The sequence below is a fragment of the Pinus tabuliformis genome, chromosome 5_2 (genome assembly GCF_031772625.1).
Source record: "Pinus tabuliformis cultivar Carrire ecotype Pingquan chromosome 5_2, CPIR1, whole genome shotgun sequence".
Lineage (NCBI taxonomy): Eukaryota > Viridiplantae > Streptophyta > Pinopsida > Pinales > Pinaceae > Pinus > Pinus tabuliformis.
Window position 1 is genome coordinate 254052622 of NC_142306.1, and position 19274 is coordinate 254071895.

The window sequence follows — 19274 nt, forward strand, 5'->3', positions numbered from 1 at the left end:
TGCCTTCAACTTAGTCATACACACCCTGAGGTTTGCCTGACATTGGTCAACACTAGGTCCTACTACTTGTTTTATCCCAGAAGCCTTCTCAACTTGCTTAAAGTCATCGTGCTCATAGGCTGTCAACCCAAATTTTTCTAATGCAACTAGTGAAATGAAACAATCTGTAGCACAAAAATCAAACAAAATTTTAACTTTTACTTTGTTTATCATACGTGAGGTTTCTACCACAGAAGGCTGGTGTTCAAGGTTATCAACTGCTACATAGATTCGATGGTGGCTACTTGCCCACCCCCATTAGTGCTTTTCCTTCTCTATGGTTCTTACGAGGTTGTAACTCAGGGTAGTCACACTGGTAATGAGGTCCCCCACATCCCCAACAAGTGATGTGAAGTAGACCTTGAACCAAATGTTGTGGAGTTCTTTGGAAAGAGTTCATTCCTTGGGACCCCTGCCCCTACTTGTTTCTCTTCATGTATGACCTTGATTTGCACGCGCTATTGAAGCTGCGGGTGAAGCTGCACTAGTAAGCATTGAAATCCCCACTATCGGTGCTCTAGGTACAAGGGGTCGCCCAAATAAACCTTGTTTTGTGTGAAAATATGGTTTTGTTTCCACCCTTTAAGTCTACGTGCTCTTCGACATAACGAGCATGTTCGACAGCTTATGCAACTAAGGATGGTTTCCACATCTGCACCATTGCCCTAATCTTAAGGTCCAATCAATAAATAAAACGACCTACTTAGTGTTGGTCAGTATCCATGTAGGAGACATACTTGAGCAATTCCATGAATCTAATTTCATATTCTTCTACTATACGATTTCCCTAGACCGGGGTATGGAAGTATCCTACCTATTGTTATTCATAATCTGTTGGTAGGTACTTTGTCCTGAATCTATCCTCAAATAACTCCCAAGTAACTGTGTTTGGAGTGAGGTGTAGTTGATGCTCTAAGTGACCCCACCAATTCAGAGGACATTATCTGAGTTGGAATATTGTTATTTTAGCTTTTTAATTGGAATTATAATCCCTTAGTGCAAATCACCTTCTCATTCCTTCTAACCAAGCTTCTGCATGTTTGCTGACACAACCTCCTACAAACTCTAGGAACTTGGAGATCCCCAGTAATGTCCTCAATTAGAGGTCGTCTATCAGAGTCTCTTGCTCCCTCGACATTTCCTAACCTTGATGGAGGGTGATCCACTTCCACTTCATTTGTTTGGCACCCTTTTAAATTCTTGTTAATTGCTTCTAGGGAATGCAATATGAGAGTCAACTCTAGTGAAGGTAATGGGTTATTTGTAGGAGGTCCTTGTGATGACTATCCCTGACCTTGATTTCTTCATGTCCTCACAATTTTGAATTGTCCAAATATCTACATGATGTGCAAGACACATTAATCACTCTTAAGACATGTCCCTCTTAGCTGACTCACATATATGTGTATAATGATAGTCATACGTTTTCGTTTTACTATGCTCGTAAACAAGAATTACTAGTACTAAGAAGATTCCCAAGGATCTACCAAATCCTCTCATGTGTGAGTTCTACATAACTTACAAATTTTCTCTTGAGAATTGTTAGGGTATTGGTGCAATCTTGTTTTACTATATTCAAATAATTAAGTCAAATAATAATGTGACTAATACCCTTTTTAGCCATGTCTTCCTTCTATGGCCATTAGTTGTTTGTTTCCCACCCTTTTATATTATGTTTTTAAAATCCTTTATGTGCATTTTATGAATCTTGGGATACCCTATAGGACATATAAACAATTGGTCTCACCTCTTGAATAGGCAGTGTCTTGAAGCAAGGTTCCTAAGCAATTATCCATGAACACACACACACACACACACACACATATACCTATTTGCAATAATTAGTTTAAAGAGTAAAAATTACATTGCCAAAATAAATGTGACTTCTTACTAGCTTCATTAACAAAATCTAAAATATTGTGGGATGAAATAATGCCACTTTGTGATATTAATAGAATGAATAATGAAAATTAAGAGTACTTATATACTTGCGAAACACATAAATCTCAATTTAAAAATGTATTTAACATATAATTTTCATAACTTCTTAACTCATCGAACTAATAGAATTTAGAGAAGCTTCTAGGTCAATATTTGTGACTTAGTTTCGATAGATTTAGATTTTTTTTTTTGAGATGGTTGTGAGGATGCAAGATTGAGCCATATCTTGAATGAGAGGTGTAGCTTTGGTATTCACAAAATGATTTCAATCCATGCCTAGAGCAATGTGTTGCATACCCAAACATTGTCAGACATGTTTTCAATCTTCACGGATCGAAGTTTTCAAAGACTCAGAAACATAGAAGGAAGTTTTGTGAAACTAAAAAAAAATAACAATGGAGACCAAATGAGGCCTGCGTATCTTGACAATGATGAGAGACATATGATTCACTATGTATGACACAACAGAAGGTATACAACAATATGGTTAAGATGGTTTTTGGATATGTTAATTACAGGTTCACATCCTAAATAACTCCTTCTCTATTTTAATTCATAGCAAGTATACCTTGCTTGTATTTTTTTGGCTGAAATTTACTTTTCTATATTAATAGGGTAGTCTTCAAAGGACTGTAGTGCATATCAGTCATGGAATTCTAAATTGATCCTAATATACTGAGAGTAAGGTGAAGAAATTAGTTCCACATACTTCTTATATATAAAAAAAAATAGCAGAGGTTTGTGTCTAGTGGGCCTTGGGTCCAAATTTTGAACCCACTCTGATACCATGTGTAAGGCTCCATCCTAGGCTCGTCTAATAGAACTAAATTCTATAATTTCAAATACATTAAAACAGAAAATAGTTTATTTCTAACTAATTTAATCGGTGATAATTTACCACTAAAATTATTTCCTACAATTAAATAGTGAGCATTTCATTTCAATCACTTATAGGAGTCATCAATTAATAGAGGAATACCTATTCCAATAGCCTGGTTGAGATGCCCCTGAGCTCTTGATCCTGCTAGGATGATCCTGTTGACTACCGACTAGATTTACCTCCCAACCAACTAGGAAGTATTTTCTAGCCTATGAAACCTCCATATGTTCCCTAGCCCTCCGAGCCCAAGTCCAACGAGATGTAGTGTGTCCAAGATAAACAATTTTCTCCTTATCTCCCTTATCTCTTGCCCACCTTACTCTCAAAACAAATCCTCCAAAACCAAAAGCAACACCAAGGATCCCCTCTCCTCCCCTCATCCTTCCCCTTTTATGCCCCCTTCTCTTCTCCACCTCAACCACCTCTCATTAATGTCATAACTACCCCCTCATCCTTACATTTGACTTTTCTTCTCCCAAGTAAATTTGAGAGGGCATTTTGGGGATGAGATATGAATATACAATTCGGTAATTAACTGCAGAGGACCATGTTTTCTCCCAAGTAAATTTGAGAGGACATTTTGGGGATGAGACATGAATATATAATTTGGTAATTAATTGGAGAGGACCATTTCTTCTCCAAAGTAAATTTGAAAAGACATTTTGGGGATGAGATATGAATATATTATTTGGTAATTAATTGGAAGAGGACCATATACTATCAAAATTTAAATTTGAGGAGGTAAGTTCAGAATTGAATAATAACAAAATTTATATCATAAATAAATTTACAGTTTCACCAATGTAGGTATGTACCAATATTTCTTGATAACTATAAGTCAATATTTTAAGGTAATTTAAACACTAGTAAAATTTTCATGATAATATTAAGTAGGGCATTATATCACCCTCTAATTTTGTTACTATATCCTTCCCTCTCTCCTCTCTCCTTCTCTCCCCCATTCTCTCCATCTCTCCTTCTTTGTCTCTTTATCTCACCCCAGAGACTAAGTAGTCCAAGAGACCTTGAGATGTGAAACCCAACGGTCACATATTTTACTATAAATGTATATATCTTGTTAATAAAAATTGTACTCTCATAATTTATCATTCATATTATACTTGCTCCCATGTGTGTTTAACACTCTCTCTCCATCTGTCTTTCCTCTCCCTCTCTCTCTCGTCTCTTGCAATTCCTCTCTCTCATCGTTCCTCTCCTACCTTCCTCTCTCTTCCCCCATCTCTCTCTCCGCTCTCCGATCCTCTCACTATCTCCCTCCCTCTCTCCTTCTCTCTCTCGCTCTCCATCTTTGTGTCTCCCTCTCTCTCTCTCTTACCCTTCTCTACATCTCTCACTCATCTCCCTCTCTCTCTTCACTCCTCCTCTCCCTGGTCTTCAATTTTATCTCGATCTCTCCCTTGTCACTCCTTGTATCTCTCCATATGTATCACTCAATGTAAGTATTTGTTCTTCTCGCTCATTTATATCTAGAGTTAATATATATCATAATATATTAATATATACTATAATATAAAAATTTAATATTGTATTAATCCAAAGTTATTAAATTTAATAATATTAATATTATAATATATTAATACGAATATTATATTTAACAATAATATTAATATTAAATATGAGGGTTAACAATATGGTATTTGGCCCATAGTATTAATAATTATTTGTCCCATGGTATTTCTCTCATAGAGTTCACCTAAATAAAACATTTTTTGAGTTTTCCTAAATATAAAAGGGTTTATGGAATAAAAAAGTTTACCGTACCTCTAGTTTATTTATATTTTTTTTTTATTTACCATACCTCTTGAGTAGATATATATAAATAATTTAATAATTATAAGTATAAAACCTATCTCCTATAAATCCTACACATATTGCTAACGCAAGAGACATATATGGTTAATGTTAACACAAGAGCTATGCATAGTTAATGTTATGATAAACCACTTTAAAAAAGGTTGAGAATCTTGAGTCTTCCCATGGAAAACTTAGGGCGAACATACATATTCGTAAGCGGCCCCTACATGAATTGTGCGCCCCCCTACATGAATTGTGTTAACAATAGTGAGGGTCTTCATAAAAAAAGATATGTTTCCAGCTGCTAAGAAAAGCTCTACTAAAGTGCATTTCTATCACAAGAATTAGATATCCAAAGTTTAATAGAACTATGGTAGCATTTAAATAATATTAAAAAATATAGGTTTTCTAGAAAAGTGCATTTATGTGACTGGAATTTGATATCCCAAATTTAATTGAACTATAGGGTAGCATTTAAATAATATTAAAAAAGATAGGTTTGCTGGTGAGAAAAAATTTCTACGAAAGTGCATTTGAATTTTTTTTAGCCTGCAAATAATAAGGTACATTGGTACGTTACATGGGTCACCCATGATATTGGATTATAAAAGATTAATAATTTAAATATTTAAAAGTAAACTTAGGAAAATAAATTTGCAATTCCGACTTGAAAATAACTATGTTGTATATTACTGTTTTTTAAATAACCAAATTAAATTAAAAGTCACCAGCAATGATTAATTTTATATCATCTTTTTCCATGATCGTATATGAAAGATGAAAAAGGAGAAATCACGACAGAATTTTTCAGCGCACTAGCGTCATTCAAAGAGAAATTAGGTTCTTCACTTTTCTATGTGTAGTTTCGACCATATCTGGTCGGACGCTTATTTGCTTTTGCGGCGGCTTTTGAATTGGAGATGAATTTAAACTCTGCTGCAATTGGGATGTGATCGGAAGAACGCTTAACTGAAGGAAGTGCGCGGTCCTTCACCTCGTCCTCGTCAATTAGCTCCAGTAACGACACCACCTTCAACTTCCTGGGACTGTAGAGAATGTAATCCAACGTTCCCTGAAATTTTCCGCGGCGATTGTGGACGAAGTTAGTGAAACGCGGCTCCTCTGTACCACCTATTTTCTTCAACGCGTCTTGTAGGGGAAGATTGCATCGGGAATACTTAAAATAAGCACTTGCTAAAGGTATTCTATGACGAAACTGCAGTATATGAGATGGATCAAAATTCGAAATTTCCTTGTGTGATGGATGGACACTGCCTGTCGTAAGAAGTGAGTGGACGGCACTTCCGGGCAAAGAATTGAAGTCACCACATAGTAGAAGCGTGAGGTCACGGTGATCCCGGACATATGCCTCCAAGTGTTTGACCAAGTAATGAACCTGCAATAGTTTTATATCGCTATTTTTAGTATTTGCATGGATGTGGGTATTGGTTATGCATAAAGGTTGATTGGTATTTTTGAATGAAAGGATCACATGCAGGGCAATGTTGTCTTTATATCTCAAATTAATCGAACACAAAGTTATCAAGTCAAATTGATTCAGTTTATAAAACGTTGCACAACCATCAACAGTTGGAATGTTGCCTTCTCTCTGCTTTCGCTTAAACATCCCTTCATATCCTAATTTGGCCAATTCTGGATGGAAAAAATCAGAAAAATGGTTCTGTTGTACCTCCTGGAGGCAAATGATGTCAGGGTCGCACTCTAATATTTCCTTCAACAAGTTTTGTCTGCGATTTTCCCATCTGAGCGCGAATGGAGGACAGTTGGGGAACTGCTCTGAAGTAGCATACACGTCCGCCAGAATGTTGTATGTCACAACTCTGAATGATGGACCCCTCAAACTTCTATCATACCTGTCGTTGTAAAGTTGAATCATTCGCCTAGGAACGGGGTGGGGAAATGGAATAACTGGCTCAGTAACGAAAAACCCCTTTCCTTCAACTTCTAGAACTAATACCTTGCCCACATCATCGGTGGTGGGTCTGTAAAAGTCAGAGGCAGACAGTGACATACAAGTGTTGTTGGGAAAAAAGCGCTCATCAACAATAGTGGTAGAACTGATAGAATACCATCTCTTGCTCCTGAAATAGTTGGAATCACGACTTAACAAATCCTTTGCACTTAGTGTTACATCAACAACAGGTTCAATACCAACCATTTTCAATTCCTCCATTTTCACCCTTCAATGTAATTTGTCGTCAATACTCGAAGTTGTTCTCCTTTCTTTCTCTCCTTCCTGTACCACCTTTTTTTTCCGAAACTCCTTACTGTACCAGCCTAGGCGTTGTTAGGTTTAGCTTTTTTATACCAGCTTTCTTACCCTCACAAATTTGGAGAAGTTTGACCGAAAAGATAAATCTGTCCTTTTATTCGCGATATAAACAGAAATATAGCTCCACGCTCTATAACGACGGATCTGTCTTTTTATTCGCGATATAGGTAGAAAAATTTCTTATATACCGAATTTCATTAACTTTTATTTATATAACACAATTGTTGCATTTGATGGACCTAGGCCTACGCATGGAATTTGACGGCAAATTGACCGTCGTGGGTGATTTGCCCGTAAAATACACCCAATTTTCTTAATATTTTACCATGTCGGCCTGATCTTTCGTACCTCCAAAGGATGGGTGGTCATCGTTCCATGATGTACACAATTTATAAGAGAGATTGCACCGTAATAAATCACATGATTAAAATAAGTTTTATGTGTAAGTTATTAATGATTTATTTAGTTTATAAAAAGGCAAAAATGTAATCCTTAATACTAGTGTAATTATACATATTAAATGGTTAGTGAATTGGTTAGTGAATGGGAATAGATATTAATAAACATCAAGAGGATTTATCATGATGGATTTTAATTTATTAAAAAATAATTATAGTTAAATTATAATTATGTCTAGAGACACTCTACAATCTAGTATATGAGGGAGATGTTATCATGTTATGTAACGTTACATTCAAAAATATTAAAAAACTATGAGGGAGATGATGTCATGTACTGTTACATTACAAAAAAATATTAAAAATATATGAGAGAGATGTTGTCACGTAACTTAACTTAATGTTACATTAAAACAAAAATATGAATTATGTGTGGCTAACATTATTGTATATGCTGAAGATATTATTCATTGAATAACAAAAAAAATTAGGTGAAAGAAGAGGAGGATTCAGTTGGGCATATCTTGTAATCATAACAAGTAAATTTCATGGCGTCCCCATAATTGGGCATATCATGTAATAATAACCAAGTAAATTTCTTGGCGTTGGCATAATTGGGCATATCCTGTAATAATAACGAAGTAAATTTCATGCATAACTCGGCATATCATGTAATAATAACCAAGTAAATTTTGTTCCCATAATTGGGCATATCCAAATTTCATGGTTTGCATATATATGGCCTGCCCAAAATTGGGCATATCCTGTAATAATGAAGAGGTAAATTTCATGGCCATAATTGGGCATATCGTGTAATAATGAGAGGTAAATTTCGTGGCCTGCACGATAATTGGGCATATCATGTAATAATGACGAGGTAAATTTTGTGGCCTGCCCGATAATTGGGCATATCCTGTAAAAGGTAAATTTTTCGCGTTTGCATATATATGGCGTTAGCATAATTGGGCATATCCTGTAATAATGAGGAGGTAAATTTCGTGGCCTGCCCATAATTGGGCATATTCTGTAAGAGGTAAATTGCATGGCGTTCACATATATATGGTATTATATGGCATTCCCATAACTGGGCATATCCTGTAAGAGGTAAATTGCATATATATGGCGTTCGCATAACTGGGCATATCCTGTAATAATGACGAGGTAAATTTCGTGCCTTTCGCATACATATGTTTCGTGTCTTTCACATACATATGTTTGGCTTAATATATATTGTATACGTTGAAGATATGTGCAACATTACTATATATGTGTGGGCTAATATATATTGTATATGTTGAATGTTACTTTAGAATAAAATAAAAAACTAATTAAAACAAAAAAATGTGTCGGCTAATATTAGCAAACTCAATTTTGAAAACGATATATATACCATTTAAAAATTGAAAACTACATATATACAATTCAAAAAGAGATCAATTAGCTTATTCATTGAATAACAAAGAAAATTAGGTAAAGGAAGCAGAGCATTCAATTGTGCATATCATGTAGGTTTTCAGTCGTGTGATTTTTGTAATAATAATAACCTAGTAAATTTATATTTTGTGGCATTCACGTTTTGGTTGTGTGATTTCTCTAATAATAATAATTAGGTAAATCTATATTTCGTCGAAGGTGATCAATAAAATTAGTAGGAGTGAGGTGAAATATTGACTAGAATGTAATGTTTAGTGTGGGGTACTTGAAATATTAGGTAAATTTAATAAAATTACATTTTAATTACTATTTCTCCGCACCACTGGCCACTATTTATTAGGTGGGGGTGGCTATAAATATTGGGTAACATATAATATTATAACATTATATTTTGTGTAATCAATATATTTGTAACACTTAATATAGATGTGATCCATCTATAAATTTTTATGATATGACAAGATTTCTAATCATGAATATTTACCATGGATATTAGGTTTTTTACAATACCATGGACCAATACCCACAAGAGAATGATAGAGAAGGGGAGGAGGGAAGAAAATTATAATACCATGGGATACTACCATGGTTTATCAATACCATGGGCCATCTAGACTTTTGATTATTATGTTATGGATCTAGAATTTTAATTGTTACAATACCATGGGCCAATACCATGGCTTATCAATGCCACATGCCCAAAAACAATAATTTATTCAAAACAAAAATATTTTACAAATATTTTAATTTAATTAAATTAAATTTAAGAGCAAAAGGGTTATAATTAATTCTGAGATATATCTAAACTCTTCATCCTCATGACTACTAACAATCTTTTCATAGAGATTAAATGAAGGTTTTAATAAATTAAAAAATGAGAATACTTTTATATATACATCTGTGAAATTTATATAATATAAATAATATTATAAAGTACTAGGATAGATGCATCTTAACCAAGGATCCAAGTGAAGTGAGAAAGCAAAGTGATTAACAATGACAGAGGATAGATAGTGGGTGGTTCTTTCAATCTTTTTATTATTGTATTTTCTTTAACAAGATTGATCCAAAATATAGGTTTAATATTTTACAACCAATTATGTTTTTTTATTAATTTAAATACTTTCTTAAATATAATACAATGATATGATATTTAAGAAAGAGAATGAGATGTAAGGGGGAATAGAGTGCGGGAGAGAGACATAGAGTTGAGAGACAAGGTGACAGAGAGAAAGGAAGAGAGAGAGGAGGGGGAGAGAGGGAGGGAGAGAAATGGATTTGGAGGGGGAAACAGAGGGAGCGACAAGGGAGAGTTGAAGATGGAATGAGGGAGAGATGAGACAAGGGGAGAGAGAGAAAAGGAGAGGATAAAGATAGGGAAAGAAGGGGAAGAGACAGGGAGATACATATATGGAGGAGAGAGAGAGAGAGAGAGAGAGAGAGAGAGAGAGAGAGAGAGAGAGAGAGAATGGCATTTGTTTAGGAGGTTAAGAGAAAGAGACAAATAAGGAGAGATGGAAGGAGTTATAAACATAGATGGTAGGGGGAGAGAGGAAAGAAGAGGAAGATAGAGAAAGTTAGGGAGAGGCAGGTAGAGTGAGACAGGGGAGAGAGGGAGGGGAAGAGAGAGAAGGAGAGGAGGAGGGAGATAGACACAAAATGGAAGGTGGAGAGAGAGAGAAGAAGAAGGAGTCTCACAGAGACAAATATAGACATAGAAGTTAGATCTAGAAAGTCATGAATGTTTTATATTTTCACTAAAATAGATGTATTGATTTCAATTTAGTTGTTGATTTCTAATCATATTTGAGCACATGCACGATATCCATTGATTTTAGTGTAGGTTTTGGTTTATAATTATATTTAATACCTTACACTAGATGCATTGATTTTAGTGTAGATGTCGATTTGTAGTCATATTTAATACCTTACACTAGATGCATTGATCTTAGTGTACATGTTGATTTCTAGTCATATTTGATTGCTTGCATTAGATGCATTGGTTTTAGTGCAAATATTATTTTTTACTCCTATTTGATTGCTTGCACATGATGCATTGGTTTCCATGTAGATATTAATTTATTATCCTATTTAATTGCTTGCACTAGGTGCGTTGATTTTAGCGTAGATGTTGATTTATAATCATATTTAGTACCTTACACTAGATGCATTGATTTGAATGTAGATGTTGATTTATACTCATATTTGATTGCTTGCATTAGATGCATTGGTTTCAATGTAGATATTGATTTCTAATCGTATTTTATTTCTTTCACTAGATGCATTGATTTTAGTATAGATGTTGATTTCTAATACTATTTGATTGTTTGCACTACAGGCGTTGATTTTAGTATAGAGGTTGATTTATGATTTGTTGCAACAAGATGTATGATGTACAATAATTTAAAAGTAGTTAGATTAATAATGTGCATTGATTTCAATGGAAGCACATCTCAACCTCCTCCATCTATATCTCTATCTCCCTTTGTTTCTCCCTCTCTATCTCTCTATCTCAACCCCTAAACATACACTCTCTCTCTCTCTCTATATATATATATATGTATATCTATCTCTCCCTCCCTGCCTTTTACCCTCAATCTGTCTCTATTCCCCTTCTATCTCTCGGTATATATATCTCTTCCTCCCTCCCTCTCTTTGCTCTCTCTTCTTCCCTCTCCCCCCATCTATATCTCTATCTACCCTTGTCCCTCCTTCTCACCCCAAAACACACACACTCTCTCTCAATGTAAGAACATAACAAATTATTCAACATTACATACAATACTTGAATTTTCATCCTATATAAAAGGTTTTCTTACCCCAAATGTTTGCTTCTTGAAAATATAAACTATTTATAACTGACTACATTCTTATTATTTCCATTTTCCATTATTGTACATTGTTAATTACTTTGCATTCAAATGCAGTAATAGAAAATAATTACCATTGAAAATTATTTGGGGTTTAACACTCCATAAGTTAGAATGATTGACTTTGTAGAAAACTATTATTAATATCAGAGAGAAACAAAGACAAAGTATGTTCTTTAATACACTAGATCGAGTTAAATATTTGAATGGTCTATGCTTCCAACTACTCTTTTCATATGATCGATACTAGAAAATGGAAAAGCTAATAGCTGTGATAATATAAACAGTATAAGAAAATAGTTTCAGATTGATTGCAATGAAGATTTTTTGTAATAGACTATATTCTTAGTATTCACATTTTCTATCTATCAAAATTGTTACATTGACACTTTGCACTCAAAATTTGTATGTCATCATTTTTCATCATTCAAGTTACTAACAGTCTCTCTCATCTCAAGAAATTGAGGTAACTAAGAAAATTTTAAATTAAATTGACCAAAGTAATCTTAAACATATTTAGCGTATTTAAAATGATCAAAATAATTAGAAGCTTATCAAATTTTGTATGACTGAGTGAAACTAGCCTAGATCCATCTTAACACCATATCTATCAAGTGCCCGGAGAGATCAAATCTCTCGAGGTGAGGTGCAAACCTTTACTCAAGTTTTGTACTCAAAAAATAGGCTTGCACCTTGAGAGATTTGATCCCTCTCGGCGCTTGATTGATCCGGTGTTAAGATAGATGTAGGTTGGTATTATTTCAAATATTTATTAATAATCACAAAATTTTATATACACATTAAATATATGTATCTTTAAATAAATAAAAACATGTTCATAACCATGGAAGTTCATCCCACTATATCTTGAAGCTTACTAATGTATAAAAGACCTCCATACCATGGCTTATCATATCACCAACCCCATAAACCATAACCTATTTCATAAACATAGTAAGGCATTATCTTTCCATCCTAGGAAAGAGTAGCATTAAATTGTTACTCTTCAATTATGAAAGTGAAACTGTCACCAAATGTTTCCAAAGGGTGTAAATATAATTTTGGATATTGGTTGAAGAGGGGGTCTCATGAATTGCATCATTGACATGACATAAGTATCCACATTATTAGATTCTCTCTTTTTACTTATTTAGTGTAGTTGCCACAGAATGCACTCTAGAGGTGGTAGAGATCTCTATCCTTAGCAATTATAGAACTTGGTCTTTTGGTTAAACATCCATATGTATTTCCACTACAACATTTGTGTTCGAAGTATTTGTCTACTTGAATGGTTGGAATTTACCTAAACCCTATTTTTATATGCCATCTTTTCTTGGATTCAAGATTTCTTGCAATTGATATAACTCTCTTGGGTTTCATTAAGATCCATTTACATTGTTCCCCTAATTGGAACTCTAGGAAACATTTGTATCATAATATTTTTTATCATTCTATGGACCCTAGTGGATGATAGTGACTTACATCAAATGATTTTGGATAAATTATAAGAAGATCAAGTTGAAGCCAAAATATGAATCTTTTGAGCTCAAGGCTCTTGAAAATATCAAATTACCATACTCTACCACAAGTATGGAAAATTTGAATAATTAAGATCAACACATTTGGTCTTTGTATCCTAGAAAGGACTATGATCCTAATATCAACAACAACCCATGAACAAGTGATTAAAGTTTCTTTGGAAATTCAATTTTTTGTCCAAATAAAAATCATCATGAGTTCACTTTTAACTAATAAAGTTTTAACACGAAAGATCCTTCGAAAAATATAATAATTAGTTCACTCATGCTCCTTGTTTGTAATTTTCCTCTCAAAGTACTTCATGTAAAAATAATGGTTCTTATTGAATGAATTTAAAGATAAACACTTCTTTGAAAATTTTGATGAGATTTGTAAGGATGGACTTTAATACTTTCTGAAGCTCTTTTATATTATTTCAAAATTTTTATATTTGATCCAATTAAATCTGAATTTTATAATAAAACTAAAGTTATATTGAAAGTTAGTGTTTGAAATTCAAATTAACATAAATCAATCGTATATATTGTATTTAGCAAAAACATTATTTCAAAAACAATTATAATTCCAAATTGAACCAAATAAATTTGAAATGATAAAATTGAAAGTATTCTAATTTAAATTTTTCTTAATGAATATATATCACATTCCAAAGAAATATTCATATAAAATTTACAAAATCTCTTGTGTGTTGTGAATTCATTTAATAGTCGGCCCTTTCTCTTCAATGCCCAACACTTATAGCTTGTCACGCTATGTAACATTACATTCAAAAATATTAAAAAAATATGAGGGAGATGTTGTCACCTAACTAAACGTAACCTTACATTAAAACAAAAGTATTAATTATGTGTGGCTAATATTATTGTATATGCTGAAGATATGTGTAACATTACTTTAAAATAAAAAATTTGTCTACTAAAATTAACAAACTAAATTTTGAAAACGATATATATACAATTTAAAAAGAGATCGATCATCTTATTCATTGAATTACAAAGAAAATTAGGTAAAGGAAGAGGAGGATTCAGTTAACAGGTAAATTTCATGGCGTCCGCATAATTAGGCATATCATGTAATAATAACCAAGTAAATTTAGTGGGCTGCCCATAATTGGGCATATCCTATAGTAATAATAACGAGGTAAATTTCCTGTCTTTCGCATACATATGTCTGGCTTAATATATATTGTATATGCTGAAGATATGTGCAACATTACTATATATGTGTGGGCTAATATATATTGTAATGTTGAACGTTACTTTAAAATAGAATAAAAAATTAATTAAAACAAAAAAATGTGTTGCTAATATTAGCAAACTCAATTTTGGAATATATATATATATATATATATATATATATATAATTTAAAAAGAGATCGATTAGCTTATTCATTCAATAACAAAGAAAATTAGGTAAAGGAAGCAGAGCATTCAATTGGTCATATCGTGTAGGTTTTTAGTTGTGTGATTTTTGTAATAATAATAATCCAGTAAATTTATATTTCGTGGCATTTGGGTTTTGGTTGTTTGATTTCTGTAATAATAATAATCAGGTAAATTTATATTTCGTTGAAGGTGCTCAATAAAATTAGTAGGAGTGAGGCGAAATATTGAGTAGAATGTAATATTTAGTGTGGGGTGCCTAAAATATTAGGTAAATTTAATAAAATTACATTTTAATTACTATTTCTCCCCACCACTGGCCACTATTTATTAGGTGGGGGTGGTTATAAATATTGGGTAACATATAATATTATAACATTATATTTTATGTAATCAATATATTTGTAACACTTAATATAGATGTGTTCCATCTATAAATTTAATTAATAAGTAGAGAAAAGCTTAATATTTATGATATGACAAGATCTTTAATCATGAATATTTACCATGGATATTAGGCTTTTTACAATACCATGGGCCAATACCCACAAGAGAAAGATAGGGAAGGGGAGGAGGGAAGAAAATTATAATACCATGGGATACTACCATGGTTTATCAATACCATGGGCCACCTAGACATTTGATTATTATGTTATGGATCTAGACTTTTAATTGTTACAATACCAAGGCTTATTAATACCACATGTCCAAAAACAATAACTTATTTCAAAACGAAAACATTTTAAAAATATTTTTATCTAATTTAATTAAATCTAAGAGCAAAAGGGTTATAATTACTTGTGAGATATATCTAAACTCTTCATCCTCATGACTACTAACAATATTTTCATAGAGATTAAATGAAGGTTTTAATAAATTTAAAAATGAGAATACCTTTATATATACATATGTGAAATTTATATAATATAGATAATATTATAAAGTACTAGGATAGATGCATCTTAACCAAGGATCCAAGTGAAGTGAGAAAGCAAAGTGATTGACAATGATAGAGGAAAGATAGTGGTTGATTCTTTCAATCTTTTTATTATTGTATTTTCTTTAACATGATTGATCCAAAATATAGGATTAATATTTTACAACCAATTATGTATTTTTATTAATTTAAGTACTTTCTTAAATATAATACAATGGGATGATATTTAAGAAAGAGAATGAGATGAAAGGTGGAATAGAGTGTGGGAGAGAGACATAGAGTTGAGAGACAGGGTGATAGAGAGAAAGGAAGAGAGAGGAGGGAGAGAGAGGGAGGGAGAGAGATGGATTTGGAGGGGGAAAGAGAGAGAGCGACAAGGGAGAGTTGAAGATAGAATGAGGGAGAGATGAGAGAGGGGAAGAGAGAGAAAAGGAGAGGATAAAGGTAGGGAAAGAAGGGGAATAGACAGAGAGATATATATATGGAGGGGAGAGAGAGAGAATGGCATGTGTTTAGGGGGTTAAGAGAAAGAGACAAATAAGGAGAGATGAGGGAGTTATAAACATAGATGGCAAGGGCAGAAAGGAAAGAAGAGAAAGATAGAGAAAGTTAGGGAGAGGCAGGTAGAGTGAGAAAGGGGAGAGAGGGAGGGGAAGAGGGAGAACGAGAGGAGGAGGGAGATAGACACAAAATGGAAGGTGGAGAAAGAGAGAAGAAGAAAGAGTCTCACAAAGACAAATATAGACATAGAAGTTAGATCTAGAAAGTCATGAATTTTTTATATTTTCACTAAAATAGATGTATTGATTTCATTTTAGTTGTTGATTTCTAATCATATTTGATCACATGCACGATATGCATTGATTTTAGTGTAGGTTTTGATATATAATTATATTTAATACCTTACACTGGATGCATTGATTTCAGTGTAGATGTTGATTTCTAATCATATTTAATACCTCACACTAGATGCATTGATTTCAGTGTACATGTTGATTTCTACTCATATTTGATTGTTTGCATTAGATGCATTGGTTTTAGTGCAAATATTAATTTTTACTCCTATTTGATTGCTTCCACATGATGCATTGGTTTCAGTGTAGATATTAATTTATAATCCTATTTAATTGCTTGCACTAGATGCGTTGATTTCAACGTAGATGTTGACTTCTAATCATATTTAATACCTTACACTAGATGCATTGATTTGAATGTAGATGTTGATTTATACTCATATTTGATTGCTTGCATTAGATGCATTGGTTTCAATGTAGATATTGATTTCTAATCGTATTTTATTTCTTTCAATAGGTGCATTGATTTTAGTATAGATGTTGATTTCTAATACTATTTGATTGTTTGCACTACATGCATTGATTTTAGTATAGAGGTTGATTTCTAATGTGTTGCAACAAGAAGTATGATGTACATTAATTTAAAAGTAATTAGATTAATAATGTGCATTGATTTCAATGTAAGCACATCTCAACCTCCTCCATCTATATCTCTATCTCCCTTTGTCTCTCCTTCTCTATCTCTGTATCTCAGCCCCTAATCATACACTCTCTCTCTCTATATATATATCTGTATATCTATCTCTCCCTCCCTCCCTTTCCCCTCAATCTGTCTCTACTCTCCTTCTCTCTCTCGGTATATATATCTCTTCCTTCCTCCCTGTCTTTGCTCTCTCTTCTTCCCTCTCCCCCCATATATTTTTCTATCTCCCCATGTCCCTCCTTCTCACCCCAACACACACACACACACTCTCAATATAAGCACATAAAAATTATTCAACATTATGTAAAATACTTGGATTTTCATCCTATATAAAAGGTTTTCTTACTCCAAATGTTTGCTTCTTGAAACTATAAACTATTTATAATTGACTACGTTCTTATTATTTCCATTTTTCATCATTCAACATTGTTAATTACTTTGCATTTAAATGCAGTAATAGAAAATAACTACGATTGAAAATTATTTGGGGTTTAACACTCCATAAGTTAGAACGATTGACTTTGGAGAAAACTACTATTAATATCGGAGAGCAATAAAGACAAAGTATGTTCTTTACTACACTAGATCGAGTTAAATAGTTGAATGGTCTATGCTTCCAGCTACTCTTTTCATATGATCGATACGAGAAAATGGAAAAACTAATAGGTGTGATAATATAAACAGTATAAGAAAATAGTTTTAGATTGACTGCAATGAATATTGTTTGTAATAGACTATATTCTTAGTATTCACATTTTCTATCTATCAAAATTGTTACATTGACACTTTGCACTCAAAATTTGTATTTTATCATTTTTCATCATTCAAGTTACTAACAGTCTCTCTCATCTCAACAAACTGAGGTAACTAAGCAAATTTTAAATTAAATTGACCAAATTAATCCTAGACATGTTTAGCATATTTAAAATGATCAAAATAATTAGATTTTTAGTAAATTTTGTATGACCACACACAACTGAAACTAGCCTAGATCCATCTTAACACCAGATCTATCAAGTGTCGGGAGAGATCAAATCTCTTGAGGTGCAAACCTTTACTCAAGTTTTGTACTCAAAAAGGTTTGCACCTCAAGATATTTGATCCCTCTTGGTGCTTGATAGATCTGGTGTTAACAAGGATGTAAGCTGGTATTATTTCAAATATTTATTAATAATCACAAAATTTTTATATACACATTAAATATATGTACCTTTAAATAAATAAAAACATGCTCTTAACCATGGAAGTTCATACCACTATATCTTGAAGCTTATTAATGTATAAAATACCTCCATACCATGGCTTATCAATATCACCAACCCCATAAACCATAACCTATTTCATAAACATAGTAAGGCATAATCTTTCCATCCTAGGAAAGAGTAGCATTAAATTGTTACTCTTCAATGATGAAAGTGAAACTGTCACCAAATGTTTCCAAAGGGTGTAAATATAATTTTGGATCTTAGATAAAGAGGGGGGTCTCATGAATTGCTTCATTGACATGACATAAGTATCCACAATATTAGGTTCTCTCTTTTTACTTATTTAGTGTAGTTTCCAGAGAATGCACTCTAGAGGTGGTAGAGATCTCTATCCTTAGCAATTATAGAACTTGGTCTTTTGGTTAAACATCTAGATGTATTTCCACTAACAACATTTGTGTTTGAAGTATTTGCCCACTTGAATGGTTGGAATTTATCTAAACCCTATTTTTATATGCCATATTTTTTTTGATTCAAGATTTCCTGCAATTGATATAACTGTCTTGGGTTTCATTAAGATCCATTTACATTGTCCCCCCAATTCGAACTCTAGGAAAAATTTGTATCATCATATTTTTTACCATTCTATGGACTGTATTGGATGATAGTGACTTGCATCAAATGATTTTGGATAAATTATAATAAGACCAAGTTGAAGCCAAAATATGAATCTTTTGAGCTCAAGGCTGTTGAAAATATCAAATTACCATACTCTACCACAAGTATGGAAAATTTGAATAATTAAGATCAACACATTTGGTCTTTGTATCCTAGAAAGGACTATGATCCTAATATCAACAACAACCCATGAACAAGTGATTAAAGTTTCTTTGGAAATTCAATTTTTCTTCCAAATAAAAATTATCATGAGTTCACTTTTAACTAATAAATTTTAAGACGAAAGATCCTTCAAAAAATATAATAATTAGTTCACTCATGCTCCTTGTTTGTAATTTTCCTTTCAAAGTACGTCATGTAAAAATA

The 19274-nt window shown here is 32.8% G+C and overlaps 1 protein-coding gene across 1 annotated transcript; it reads right to left on the reverse strand.

The window, feature by feature from the left end:
* Positions 1–5528: 5528 nt before the first annotated feature.
* Positions 5529–6869, reverse strand: LOC149158492 (carbon catabolite repressor protein 4 homolog 1-like). Its single transcript, XM_089434010.1, has one exon. It carries the CDS (start codon positions 6867–6869, stop codon positions 5529–5531), a length of 1341 nt encoding a protein of 446 aa, XP_089290136.1.
* Positions 6870–19274: the final 12405 nt, after the last annotated feature.